The sequence below is a fragment of the Tachysurus vachellii genome, chromosome 3 (assembly GCF_030014155.1).
Source record: "Tachysurus vachellii isolate PV-2020 chromosome 3, HZAU_Pvac_v1, whole genome shotgun sequence".
NCBI lineage: Eukaryota > Metazoa > Chordata > Actinopteri > Siluriformes > Bagridae > Tachysurus > Tachysurus vachellii.
Genome location: NC_083462.1, coordinates 12,206,512 through 12,218,601, shown reverse-complemented (window position 1 = coordinate 12,218,601; position 12,090 = coordinate 12,206,512). Strand labels below are relative to the sequence as shown.

General features: G+C 39.2%; 1 protein-coding gene and 2 non-coding genes across 4 annotated transcripts in view; 1 reads left to right on the top strand and 2 right to left on the bottom strand.

Moving 5' to 3' along the window:
* Positions 1-370: 370 nt before the first annotated feature.
* apoea (apolipoprotein Ea) overlaps positions 371-12,090 on the bottom strand; it is a 335,076-nt gene continuing 323,356 nt past the window's right edge. Inside the window, exons 1-5 of one of the 2 annotated variants that reach the window (XM_060865752.1) lie at positions 2,809-2,898; positions 2,661-2,725; positions 1,891-2,041; positions 1,444-1,731; positions 371-1,147 (exon numbers count right to left, since the gene is read on the bottom strand). In XM_060865752.1, the coding sequence (XP_060721735.1) occupies positions 871-1,147; positions 1,444-1,731; positions 1,891-2,041; positions 2,661-2,703 (759 nt within the window). In that variant the 5' untranslated portion in view covers positions 2,704-2,725; positions 2,809-2,898 and the 3' untranslated portion in view covers positions 371-870. Of the gene's footprint in view, positions 1,148-1,443; positions 1,732-1,890; positions 2,042-2,660; positions 2,728-2,808; positions 2,899-12,090 lie in introns of those variants that run through there. The other variant, XM_060865753.1, reaches the window with a different exon arrangement.
* trnae-cuc (transfer RNA glutamic acid (anticodon CUC)) lies at positions 8,911-8,982 on the top strand. The gene has a single exon. It is a non-coding gene; the product is annotated as a tRNA-Glu (tRNA).
* trnay-gua (transfer RNA tyrosine (anticodon GUA)) lies at positions 9,069-9,157 on the bottom strand. The gene is given in 2 exon segments: positions 9,069-9,104; positions 9,121-9,157. It is a non-coding gene; the product is annotated as a tRNA-Tyr (tRNA).

Here is a 12,090-nt window from a genome sequence, read left to right as displayed (position 1 = left end):
AATTAAGCCATGTAAACCTGTGAATTACACCCAGCACTATTGTGAAAGCTGCTGCTGTAGAATATCATTAGCACTTTGATGTAAATACAATTAAATAAAATGACTGCTGGTATCTGGAAAATGCCTCAATCAATAAATCAACCAACCAAACAACCAACCAATCAATCAAATTATTTTTGCAGCATTGAAGCATTCTGGAAAATAGTTAATTCATTCCTATCCTGCATCACAATTTTTTTCTTCAATATAAGTTACAATTTAGCAGGAAATAAGCCCATATTTTGATTCATAAAATAGAAACGTCTAAATAGAAACGTCTATTTTGTTCATTTATTATTGACTTACATGTACACTTTATACTGAGACAAAGTTTGCTGCACAGATTTGAAAAGATTTATTTTCTTGTCAATGAAAAATATATATCATGGAGGGAACATATAAAAATAATACAGCACAGTATTGCTTCTTATTTGAGTGAAAGTTGGCACTTGAAGGCTTGCATCCAACATTTTATGGTCTGACCATTACTTCTTATAGAAACTTTATCTCTTTGCATCCTATTCTAGGTTTATAACACAGCTTAAATTTAAGATTCTTTGTAAAGTCATTGACATTCTGCTGTAGGACCAATACTGAGGCCAATGTTCTAAGCAGTGTAAGCAAAACAGACAGGTTCAATTGTTCTTGAAGTACTTCATTTTAATTTAGTGCTGAATAAATAGTCACAGCAGATACACTAGTAGGCCTAAGTATTTTATTTTATTTTATTTTTTCAATAACCTGAGCATAATGTCTACTTTGTATCACATTTTCAGCTTATTAGATCTTACATGTGGTTTAAAGTTTTTATTGAAGGTGTATAGTTCACACTCAATTAAAGAATTGCTGAAACCAGTTTTGAGCGTTCTCCATTTTCTTCTGTAATTTGGCATACAAATCACTTTTGATCATCTCAGACTCTCCTTTGATATACATCCATTTCTCCATCAATTGTTCAGCTTGGTCATTAAGCAAATCTTTCAGAGTGTTAAACTTGTCCTCAGCATTTTTGCGCACAACGTCAAAGTAAGACTTCAGGCGTTCGTTCATGTTGTCCGCATGCTGATCAGCACGAGCTTGGACTTCTTTGATGTATGTTTCAATTTTCCTTAAGAACAGTTCAGAAAGAAATGAAAGACACTAAGACACTTTGTGAGGTTCAGTATTTAAATTATTTTAAAAAAAGCCTATACAAACATTAAGAGGTTTGTAATGTTAGGACACCAAGCTCCTTCACATTAATTGACAAGAAGATGCATTTTTATGCATGATGTTTTAGCATTTGTGAAATAAATAAGTAATATAAAAGTTACATATAAATTACTTATAAGTAATATAAATAGATTTTATTTTTAATAATCTATCTATTATCTTACATAAGTATATGTGTTCTAAATAACTCACTTTTTGATCTCTAGGGTGTCCTTGTTGAAGCGTTTCTTCAGTTTACGGATGTATGCATTAACTTTGCTATCGATCTCATCTACATTCTGCTCCACCATGGTTTGGAGCTCCTGGCTGTATTCTGTAATGCGATTCTTTGCCTCCTCCATATGAACACGCAGTTTGTTTATCAGCAACTGAAGATCATCGTGCACTTCTTGAGCCTTCTCCTTGGCATATGGTACCAACTTCGACTGCACATCATCAGTGTACATCTGCAGCTCGGCCATGCTGTCACTGATTAGTGTGCTAAAGTGTGAAAATAGAGCTTTTCGTTGAAGGACATGTTAACATATGGTATGAAGGACAATTGTCACTTCCTTACAAATAAGTGAGAAAGTGTAAGATTCTGTGTGTGTGTGTGTGTGTGTGTGTGTGTGTGTGTGTGGTTTACTTTACTATACTCACTCAAGCTCTCTTCCAAGTTGGGTGTCTTGTATGCTTGCCTTCATATTTTCAGCTGTGGAGCTCACACTGTTTACATACTCCCAGAACTTATCCACCATCTCTTCCCAATGGGTTTTAGGTTCATCCTGAATCAGAAATCTTCCCTGACAGGCTAATAGTAAAAGCGGAAGGATTACACCATCAATTTTGTTTTGCACTGATTGAATTCTATATCAGATATTGTTTACAGTGCAATTGAATTTCAAAACAAAAGTTTACATTGTAACAACAAAAATGGGCAATAATGAAACTAGACAGGTAATAAAAATCAAGTCAAGTCAAGAAGCTTTTATTGTCATTTAAACCATATATAGCTGATTTAGTACATAGTGAAATGAAGCAACATTTTTCAGGACCATGGTGCTACATAATACATAGAGCTAAGGACATAAATTAAGTTGTCCTGCCACATATAATGCATCGTGTGCAACCTAGTGCAAACAGTTTTTTTTTTTTGCATAACCTGAGCATAATTTCAATTTCCTACCACATTTTCAGCTTGTTAGATCTGGGTTAAAGTTTTTATTGATGGTGTCTAGTTCCCCCTCAATTTAAGAATCGCTGAAACCATTTATTTTTGTATGACCCATTTTCTGAAATAGGCATACAAATTACTTTTGACCTCCTCAGCCTTGATCAATATTTAAATGAAATATACTTTAGAAAACTAATGCCATAATTATTAATTACAATGAAATTGTGGCATAAATTTAGTAGGCATAAAATCTTACCTGAGATGACTGAAAGGGTAAAGATTGCAGCTACCAATTTCATGATTATTCCTCAGAGAGCACACCTGCAAAAAAACACAAGATTCATGAGATAAAGTATTAGCTGATTATGAAAAGAGAATCTTAACTGAAATAGATTATCTAAGACCTTTAACACTAGTGACTTGTGGTAGTGGATTCACTGCAATAAGCCTTTGGAATGGGCAGGAATTTATATAGCTTGGATTTAGTCACGTGTCCACATAAAACATTTAGGTGTAGTTAAAGAAGCTGCCTCTGGCCAAAGTTCTTGTACCAGCATGCTCATTTTTAATTGCCATATTCCATTCCACGTTGCAGCAAAGAGGTTCCAAAAGTCAAAAGTGCAGAAATAAAAATATACAGGTGAGATAATGATAGAAATGTTTTCCCACTACCAAAATGTTTCATAAAGTGTGTGAATACTAAGAATGCGACTCAAAGCGTATACAAACCTAGGAATTCATTTATGTTCAAGTGTTGAAAACTGTGGACCTCTGATGAAGTAATAATCCTCACTAATGAAGTGTGTCAGCATGTTTCAATCAAATGTACTTAATTAAGCGTGGATATATTCTTCACCTTATAATCTTCACCTTTGTACATTTCTAGCCTATATGCACTTTTTTAAAACATATTTAGATAAACATATTCTGACCTATGGACCAAGGTTTATCAAAATAATCAGAGATGACAATAATTATGACAAATTTATTTTGCTGTTCCTGTAAGGCATATCATGCATCACATGGTGAAACAAACTCACGATGAAAGACAAATGATTAGTTCATTTTAGCTGATCCATTTCTTTTCATTTCTGAACTTAACAAATATTGAATAATTTTAGTGATGTTTCTCAAAATCACATGGCATTCTGCCAAATGCTGTAAATGTAAATGCATAGGTTTTCCCTACTGTATGTATTGACACTTTCATTGTAACTTTGAACAAATGTTTTAAACTCATGGTATCTTAAGTATGTAACTTAGTGAGCCAGCATTAATGTATTCAATGTTAGAGATTTAAGCACTTATGTACGTCGCTCTGGATAAGGGCATCTGCCAAATGCTGTAAATGTAAATGTAAATGTATTGACATTGTTTATAACTATGAAATTGCAGTGGGTTAAAGTGTCTTGGGGAAAAAGTGCCAAGAGGGAAATTGTTTATTCATGTGAATACTTGTGCTTGACATTATAAATGTGATGTCTGTAGTACATCTGAGCTAAATGTGCAGGTGACAAGGTAATGTGTCATTGGTTAAGCAGCTGTTAAAAGCCATCCCAAATATTTAAGCAACCAGTTACAAATTACACTATGTTACAATTCTTAAATATAGAATTGTATTAATTTTATAGTGTAAGAGATCTAATGGAAATTGTTTTATGTGTGGTTGTGTTATGCTTATGTATGCAACCATAAAGTGTTTCAGAGGGAGATATTACACATATTCAGTACTACAAATTATCAAATGATATGGAAGGCAATGCATAAACAGTACAAAGACATTTAGAGACAGTCTGATATCAGCACAGTACAATACATGATATGATAAGTTATAATGATAAAGTGCAGTGCATGGTACATACAGCGGGTTGTGCTTTGGTGGTGTTATTAATTAGTCTGATGAGCCTGTGAGAAGAATTTATCCCGCAACATTCTGGTCTGAGATCTGATGCTGCAATACATCTGCCCAATGGTTGCAGTGGGAACACTTCATGCTTCGGGTGGCTGGACTCTCTAATGGTTTCCCTATTTCTCTTTTGTTTCTATATATGCATTGTTTAACATAAACTGTCCATGTAAACTGTTGTTATTTAACAAAGTAAAATGCATAAACATTGAAATGGTAATACTTATTTTAGGAGAAATGTATTTAGCATTTATGGAAGGAGTATCTGGTGTTAGTGCTGCAACCATCAGTAAGTTATCCACTACTGAAAGGTCTTCAGGGCTGAGGTCTTTCTTTTTTGTATTATGACAAACCCTGTTTTAATCTAAGACTAAATTAATTAACTATGTAACCGAATGGGTTTCCTGTGGGTTCTCATTTTTCCTTTTGTTAGGTGTGTGTGTTTGTGTGTGTGTGTGTGTGTGTCTGTGTGTGGTGTCCCATCAAGATTCAGAAACCACTGCAGTCAGGATAAAGTGGTCACTAAAGTCTAGCAGATTATATAATCTATGCAGCCGTTGTTGGACAAGTACTTAGACTACCCTGTTAAACATGCTAAAAGATATTAAGGATATTAAGATACATTCTGCTGCAAGGAAAGGCAGGAGGAATTTAGCCCCTTCCCCCATATAGTTTAGCTAAGCAGGTGGTGCTGTAAAAGTGGAGCCTGAGGAGCAAATCTCTTGCCCTGTGCTGAGGAGTTTAGCTCAGGAATTTCATAGCTGAATTAGAAAACAAGATCATTATTATTTATTCAGAATATGAACAAATTATTGATTTTTTTTCTTCAATATGCTTGAATACTAATGACCAAAGAAATTTACATTTAGGACTGAAATTGGAATTTAGAGTTTAATTTCATTTATATAATCTCCAATTCTAATAATGAATAAAATGCTATATGTTTTATCTAATTAGTATTTAATTTTATTACATTTTTAATGCTGGTTAATCTTTCAGTTTACTTCTTACAACAGTGAGGGAATGTTGTTTTGTAGATCAAAATGTTTACTTAAATCTTCTGTCACAAAATGCTCAGTTAATGTAAGATAATCTGCAATTAAATGTAGAAATATTGACACCATCAAAAAAATTAGCAAATGGGTGATAAAAAAATTAATCAATAGACACAATTAGTCCCCTTTGTTAATTAAGATCTTGGTGAAGTGAACTAAATGAACTTGTGCATTTAGTTGATCCTCCAAGATACCATGAATGTATTGCTCCCACATAATAGGTACAAAAAAGACAAAGATGTGGATTGAAGTGTAATTGCAGGAAAAAGGCATGTGATGGAGAGTACTACATGAACTACAGTAGTTAATTGGAACGAAAAATGACTTCAAAAAAGTTTAATTATTTCTGCTGTCAGAGAAAGAACCCAAGTTAGCATGTGAGATGGAAAGTTATGGACGAGATATAATGTTGTCAGCCTTACATCTAAAGAGTTTTTTTTTTTTTACTGTGGACAGATTTTTTTTTACTGTTGCCTCTAAAAGAGTTTAGGTTTCAGTAATGGAAGTAGGTTGAAAAGCTGTTGTGCGTATGTACCAAAGTGCAATTCATTAGTATTCTATCATGAAGAAGGTAAAAAAGATTAAGAGGGTGCTTCCTACTGACTCCATAGGGCTCACTGTACAGGATCTTGTGAACTGTGGTTGCCAATGGCCTGCCCATAACTGTCAATAGCAAACACTTTCTCCAAACACAGGCTTACTCATAAGTGTACTTGGTAAAAGAGAATTTTGGACCAAGGGTTTATCTGATAAATCCAGAAGAGCCTTCCAGGTTGCTTGAAAATGTCTGGCAAAAGTTCTGGAGAGAGATGAATTTATCTCACACTAACTGAAATCATTCTGTGTTTAAAGTTAAGTTGGGAACATTCAGGAGCAGTGGTAGCTCAGTGGTTAAGGTGTTTGACTACTAAGTTCAAAATCTCATGATCCCACCAAGCTGCCACTGCTGGGCCATTGAGCAAGGCCCTTAACCATCAACTGCTTACTTGTATAAATTAGATAAATATAAGTCACTTTGGATAGGAGCATCTGCAAAATGTTGTAAATGTAAGTCTAAATTAACTTTTGTTCATGTTTTCAAGCGTAGACGCAAACACAAGAAGCCAGAGGTCTGTCAGTAACTGTCATGGCAGTAAACTTAGGGTGTGCTAGTGGACACCAGTGGTGAGAGAAGCCACCAAGCACAATAAGGAGACTGCACACGTAATGTTTGTGGAGGGTTTTCCTGATTCATATGACTGTGGTGTCCAAACATATGAGGAGTAGAAAAACTATTCTTGTGTTGGCCCACTGACATCGGACGGTGTGCAATCTCTGCTTAGCACATGCAGGGCAATGATGACCTCTGCTGGAGATATTGTGGAAAAGTGGAAAACTCAGTGGACATTAGGGCTGTCACACAGTTTGTTTGAATATAATTTATTTAACTGAGTATAATTAGTTTTTCAAGAAAAACATGTTTTTTTATGGAAACTTCAAGTTCAAAAATTCAAGTCTCCCTGCCTACAAGACTGACTCGAATTGACAATCCTTCCACAGCTAAGCTAAGCTAAGTATATATTAAATATTATATTCAGATTTAAATAACAACTGTTGTATGTAAACAGTCCTGCTGCCAATCATGCGTCAATTTTTCCACTTCTGTATAGTTATTATATATTTTTATAGTTATTATATTATATATAGTGGTGCTTTAATTATATGCAAATTATGGTTTCTATGTACTTACGTACTCTTATGGTTATTGTCTTTTTTAATGCATTTTACTGCCTGTGTTATTGTATTTTTATTCTGTTTTATTGTTTGTCCTATAATAAAATGTTTTATCACTTCAGCTCACATGATTACACATGATTACACTATGATTACAGAAAAGAATTAAATCAGTGACCAGTCACTGCAATGTAAAACAATAGAATTTTATTTAATAACTTAAATAGAAAAAGGCTAAGAATGAAGCTGGCACAACACATTCACCATAACAATATTATTAAGTTATAAATTATTTGAAAATAGATTAACAGTATATAAATCTAAACAAACTATCAAACTATGGCAAAGTAGGGCATGGCAGCTGGCGTGGCAGAGGAGGGGTTGGCAGCTGGCATGGCAGAGGAGGGCGCAGCAGATGGCGTGGCAGAAGAAGAAATGGGAAGGATGAAGGAAGCAGCAATGTGAATTCTGGCATCTGGCATCTCGCCTTCCAGTGAGCTCAAGGTAAGATCATCAAGTAGATTCTCCTCAAATCCTTCATCATGGTCATCCACATTAACTGGGATGGATTTGATAAGCACTCGCGCTCGACCATTTAGCACTGGGGCCTATAAAAGTTTTTGTCGATGCTGGACCTTCAACTTTGCAATTTCGTGTCTTTCCAATGTGAGGGTCAATAACCTTCAAATTTGAACATTTTTGTTGATCGATGCACATACCTCTTCTCGTGTAGACCAGAATGGTGAGCTACAGGAATACTACAGCCCCTATGGGCCGCCACTCCTCGCCAAGCACTATGCACACACAATCACATACTCGTGAATACCTAAAGGCAAATAGTCTTAGCTAATCCACCTACTGGAATGGATTTGATAAGCAATAGGAAACCAGAGAACCTGGAAGAAAACCACTTGGACACAACGGGTGTACACGAACGGAAACTCCACACAGACTGCAAACTGGCGAGCCTGCAGCTGTGAGGTGGGACCGCTTTAAAACCTTTTGATACAGGCTGTACAGACATGTTGTGGATCTTATAACGAATTAGTTGAAATTGTGTTCAGCCAGGCGTTAGGGTTATGGTTATGGTGCACCTACAGTCCTCCGCTCTACCAACTGAGCTATCGAAGGGAGATCACTAGCAGCCCTCTCTTCAGCGACCTTGCAAAAGGGAGCCCTGACCATTTGTAGTTCCCGCTTGCTCTTCATGAACCATTTTGTGCAGCGATTTCAGGGAGCGCTCGACCATTTAGCACTGGGGCCTATAAAAGTTTTTGTCGATGCTGGACCTTCAACTTTACAATTTCGTGTCTTTCCAATGTGAGGGTCAATAACCTTCAAATTTGAACATTTTTGTTGATCGATGCACATACCTCTTCTCGTGTAGACCAGAATGGTGAGCTACAGGAATACTACAGCCCCCATGGGTCGCCACTCCTCGCCAAGCACTATGCACACACAATCACATACTCGTGAATACCTAAAGGCAAATAGTCTTAGCTAATCCACCTACTGGAATGGATTTGATAAGCAATAGGAAACCAGAGAACCTGGAGGAAAACCACTTGGACACAACGGGTGTACACGCACGGAAACTCCACAAAGACTGCAAACTGGCGAGCCTGCAGCTGTGAGGTGGGACCGCTTTAAAACCTTTTGATACAGGCTGTACAGACATGTTGTGGATCTTATAACGAATTAGTTGAAATTGTGTTCAGCCAGGCGTTAGGGTTATGGTTAGGGACAGGCCTAACCCTAAACCGAAATTCGGCACTGGAGGCCTTCGAGGCTACTCTGCCCAGCCACTCGAGGCCCACACCATGGACCGTCTCTCCCTGGTGGTCTAGTGGCTAGGATTCGGCGCTCTCACCGCCGCGGCCCGGGTTCGATTCCCGGTCAGGGAAGCCTGCTGTTTTGTACCGCTTTATGCGACTGTAGGAGCTGTGTCAAAAGCCATATATAAACCTCCTTGAAACGCTGTCAAAAGCCTTCCTTCGAGCCGGATTTGAACCAGCGACCTAAGGATATCAGTTTGTAAGCACCTACAGTCCTCCGCTCTACCAACTGAGCTATCGAAGGGAGATCACTAGCAGCCCTCTCTTCAGCGACCTTGCAAAAGGGAGCCCTGACCATTTGTAGTTCCCGCTTGCTCTTCATGAACCATGTTGTGCAGCGATTTCAGGGAGCGCTCGACCATTTAGCACTGGGGCCTATAAAAGTTTTTGTCGATGCTGGACCTTCAACTTTACAATTTCGTGTCTTTCCAATGTGAGGGTCAATAACCTTCAAATTTGAACATTTTTGTTGATCGATGCACATACCTCTTCTCGTGTAGACCAGAATGGTGAGCTACAGGAATACTACAGCCCCTATGGGCCGCCACTCCTCGCCAAGCACTATGCACACACAATCACATACTCGTGAATACCTAAAGGCAAATAGTCTTAGCTAATCCACCTACTGGAATGGATTTGATAAGCAATAGGAAACCAGAGAACCTGGAAGAAAACCACTTGGACACACCGGGTGTACACGAACGGAAACTCCACACAGACTGCAAACTGGCGAGCCTGCAGCTGTGAGGTGGGACCGCTTTAAAACCTTTTGATACAGGCTGTACAGACATGTTGTGGATCTTATAACGAATTAGTTGAAATTGTGTTCAGCCAGGCGTTAGGGTTATGGTTATGGTGCACCTACAGTCCTCCGCTCTACCAACTGAGCTATCGAAGGGAGATCACTAGCAGCCCTCTCTTCAGCGACCTTGCAAAAGGGAGCCCTGACCATTTGTAGTTCCCGCTTGCTCTTCATGAACCATTTTGTGCAGCGATTTCAGGGAGCGCTCGACCATTTAGCACTGGGGCCTATAAAAGTTTTTGTCGATGCTGGACCTTCAACTTTACAATTTCGTGTCTTTCCAATGTGAGGGTCAATAACCTTCAAATTTGAACATTTTTGTTGATCGATGCACATACCTCTTCTCGTGTAGACCAGAATGGTGAGCTACAGGAATACTACAGCCCCCATGGGTCGCCACTCCTCGCCAAGCACTATGCACACACAATCACATACTCGTGAATACCTAAAGGCAAATAGTCTTAGCTAATCCACCTACTGGAATGGATTTGATAAGCAATAGGAAACCAGAGAACCTGGAGGAAAACCACTTGGACACAACGGGTGTACACGCACGGAAACTCCACAAAGACTGCAAACTGGCGAGCCTGCAGCTGTGAGGTGGGACCGCTTTAAAACCTTTTGATACAGGCTGTACAGACATGTTGTGGATCTTATAACGAATTAGTTGAAATTGTGTTCAGCCAGGCGTTAGGGTTATGGTTATGGTGCACCTACAGTCCTCCGCTCTACCAACTGAGCTATCGAAGGGAGATCACTAGCAGCCCTCTCTTCAGCGACCTTGCAAAAGGGAGCCCTGACCATTTGTAGTTCCCGCTTGCTCTTCATGAACCATTTTGTGCAGCGATTTCAGGGAGCGCTCGACCATTTAGCACTGGGGCCTATAAAAGTTTTTGTCGATGCTGGACCTTCAACTTTACAATTTCGTGTCTTTCCAATGTGAGGGTCAATAACCTTCAAATTTGAACATTTTTGTTGATCGATGCACATACCTCTTCTCGTGTAGACCAGAATGGTGAGCTACAGGAATACTACAGCCCCCATGGGTCGCCACTCCTCGCCAAGCACTATGCACACACAATCACATACTCGTGAATACCTAAAGGCAAATAGTCTTAGCTAATCCACCTACTGGAATGGATTTGATAAGCAATAGGAAACCAGAGAACCTGGAGGAAAACCACTTGGACACAACGGGTGTACACGCACGGAAACTCCACAAAGACTGCAAACTGGCGAGCCTGCAGCTGTGAGGTGGGACCGCTTTAAAACCTTTTGATACAGGCTGTACAGACATGTTGTGGATCTTATAACGAATTAGTTGAAATTGTGTTCAGCCAGGCGTTAGGGTTATGGTTATGGTGCACCTACAGTCCTCCGCTCTACCAACTGAGCTATCGAAGGGAGATCACTAGCAGCCCTCTCTTCAGCGACCTTGCAAAAGGGAGCCCTGACCATTTGTAGTTCCCGCTTGCTCTTCATGAACCATTTTGTGCAGCGATTTCAGGGAGCGCTCGACCATTTAGCACTGGGGCCTATAAAAGTTTTTGTCGATGCTGGACCTTCAACTTTACAATTTCGTGTCTTTCCAATGTGAGGGTCAATAACCTTCAAATTTGAACATTTTTGTTGATCGATGCACATACCTCTTCTCGTGTAGACCAGAATGGTGAGCTACAGGAATACTACAGCCCCCATGGGTCGCCACTCCTCGCCAAGCACTATGCACACACAATCACATACTCGTGAATACCTAAAGGCAAATAGTCTTAGCTAATCCACCTACTGGAATGGATTTGATAAGCAATAGGAAACCAGAGAACCTGGAAGAAAACCACTTGGACACACCGGGTGTACACGAACGGAAACTCCACACAGACTGCAAACTGGCGAGCCTGCAGCTGTGAGGTGGGACCGCTTTAAAACCTTTTGATACAGGCTGTACAGACATGTTGTGGATCTTATAACGAATTAGTTGAAATTGTGTTCAGCCAGGCGTTAGGGTTATGGTTATGGTGCACCTACAGTCCTCCGCTCTACCAACTGAGCTATCGAAGGGAGATCACTAGCAGCCCTCTCTTCAGCGACCTTGCAAAAGGGAGCCCTGACCATTTGTAGTTCCCGCTTGCTCTTCATGAACCATTTTGTGCAGCGATTTCAGGGAGCGCTCGACCATTTAGCACTGGGGCCTATAAAAGTTTTTGTCGATGCTGGACCTTCAACTTTACAATTTCGTGTCTTTCCAATGTGAGGGTCAATAACCTTCAAATTTGAACATTTTTGTTGATCGATGCACATACCTCTTCTCGTGTAGACCAGAATGGTGAGCTACAGGAATACTACAGCCCCCATGGGTCGCCACTCCTCGCCAAGCA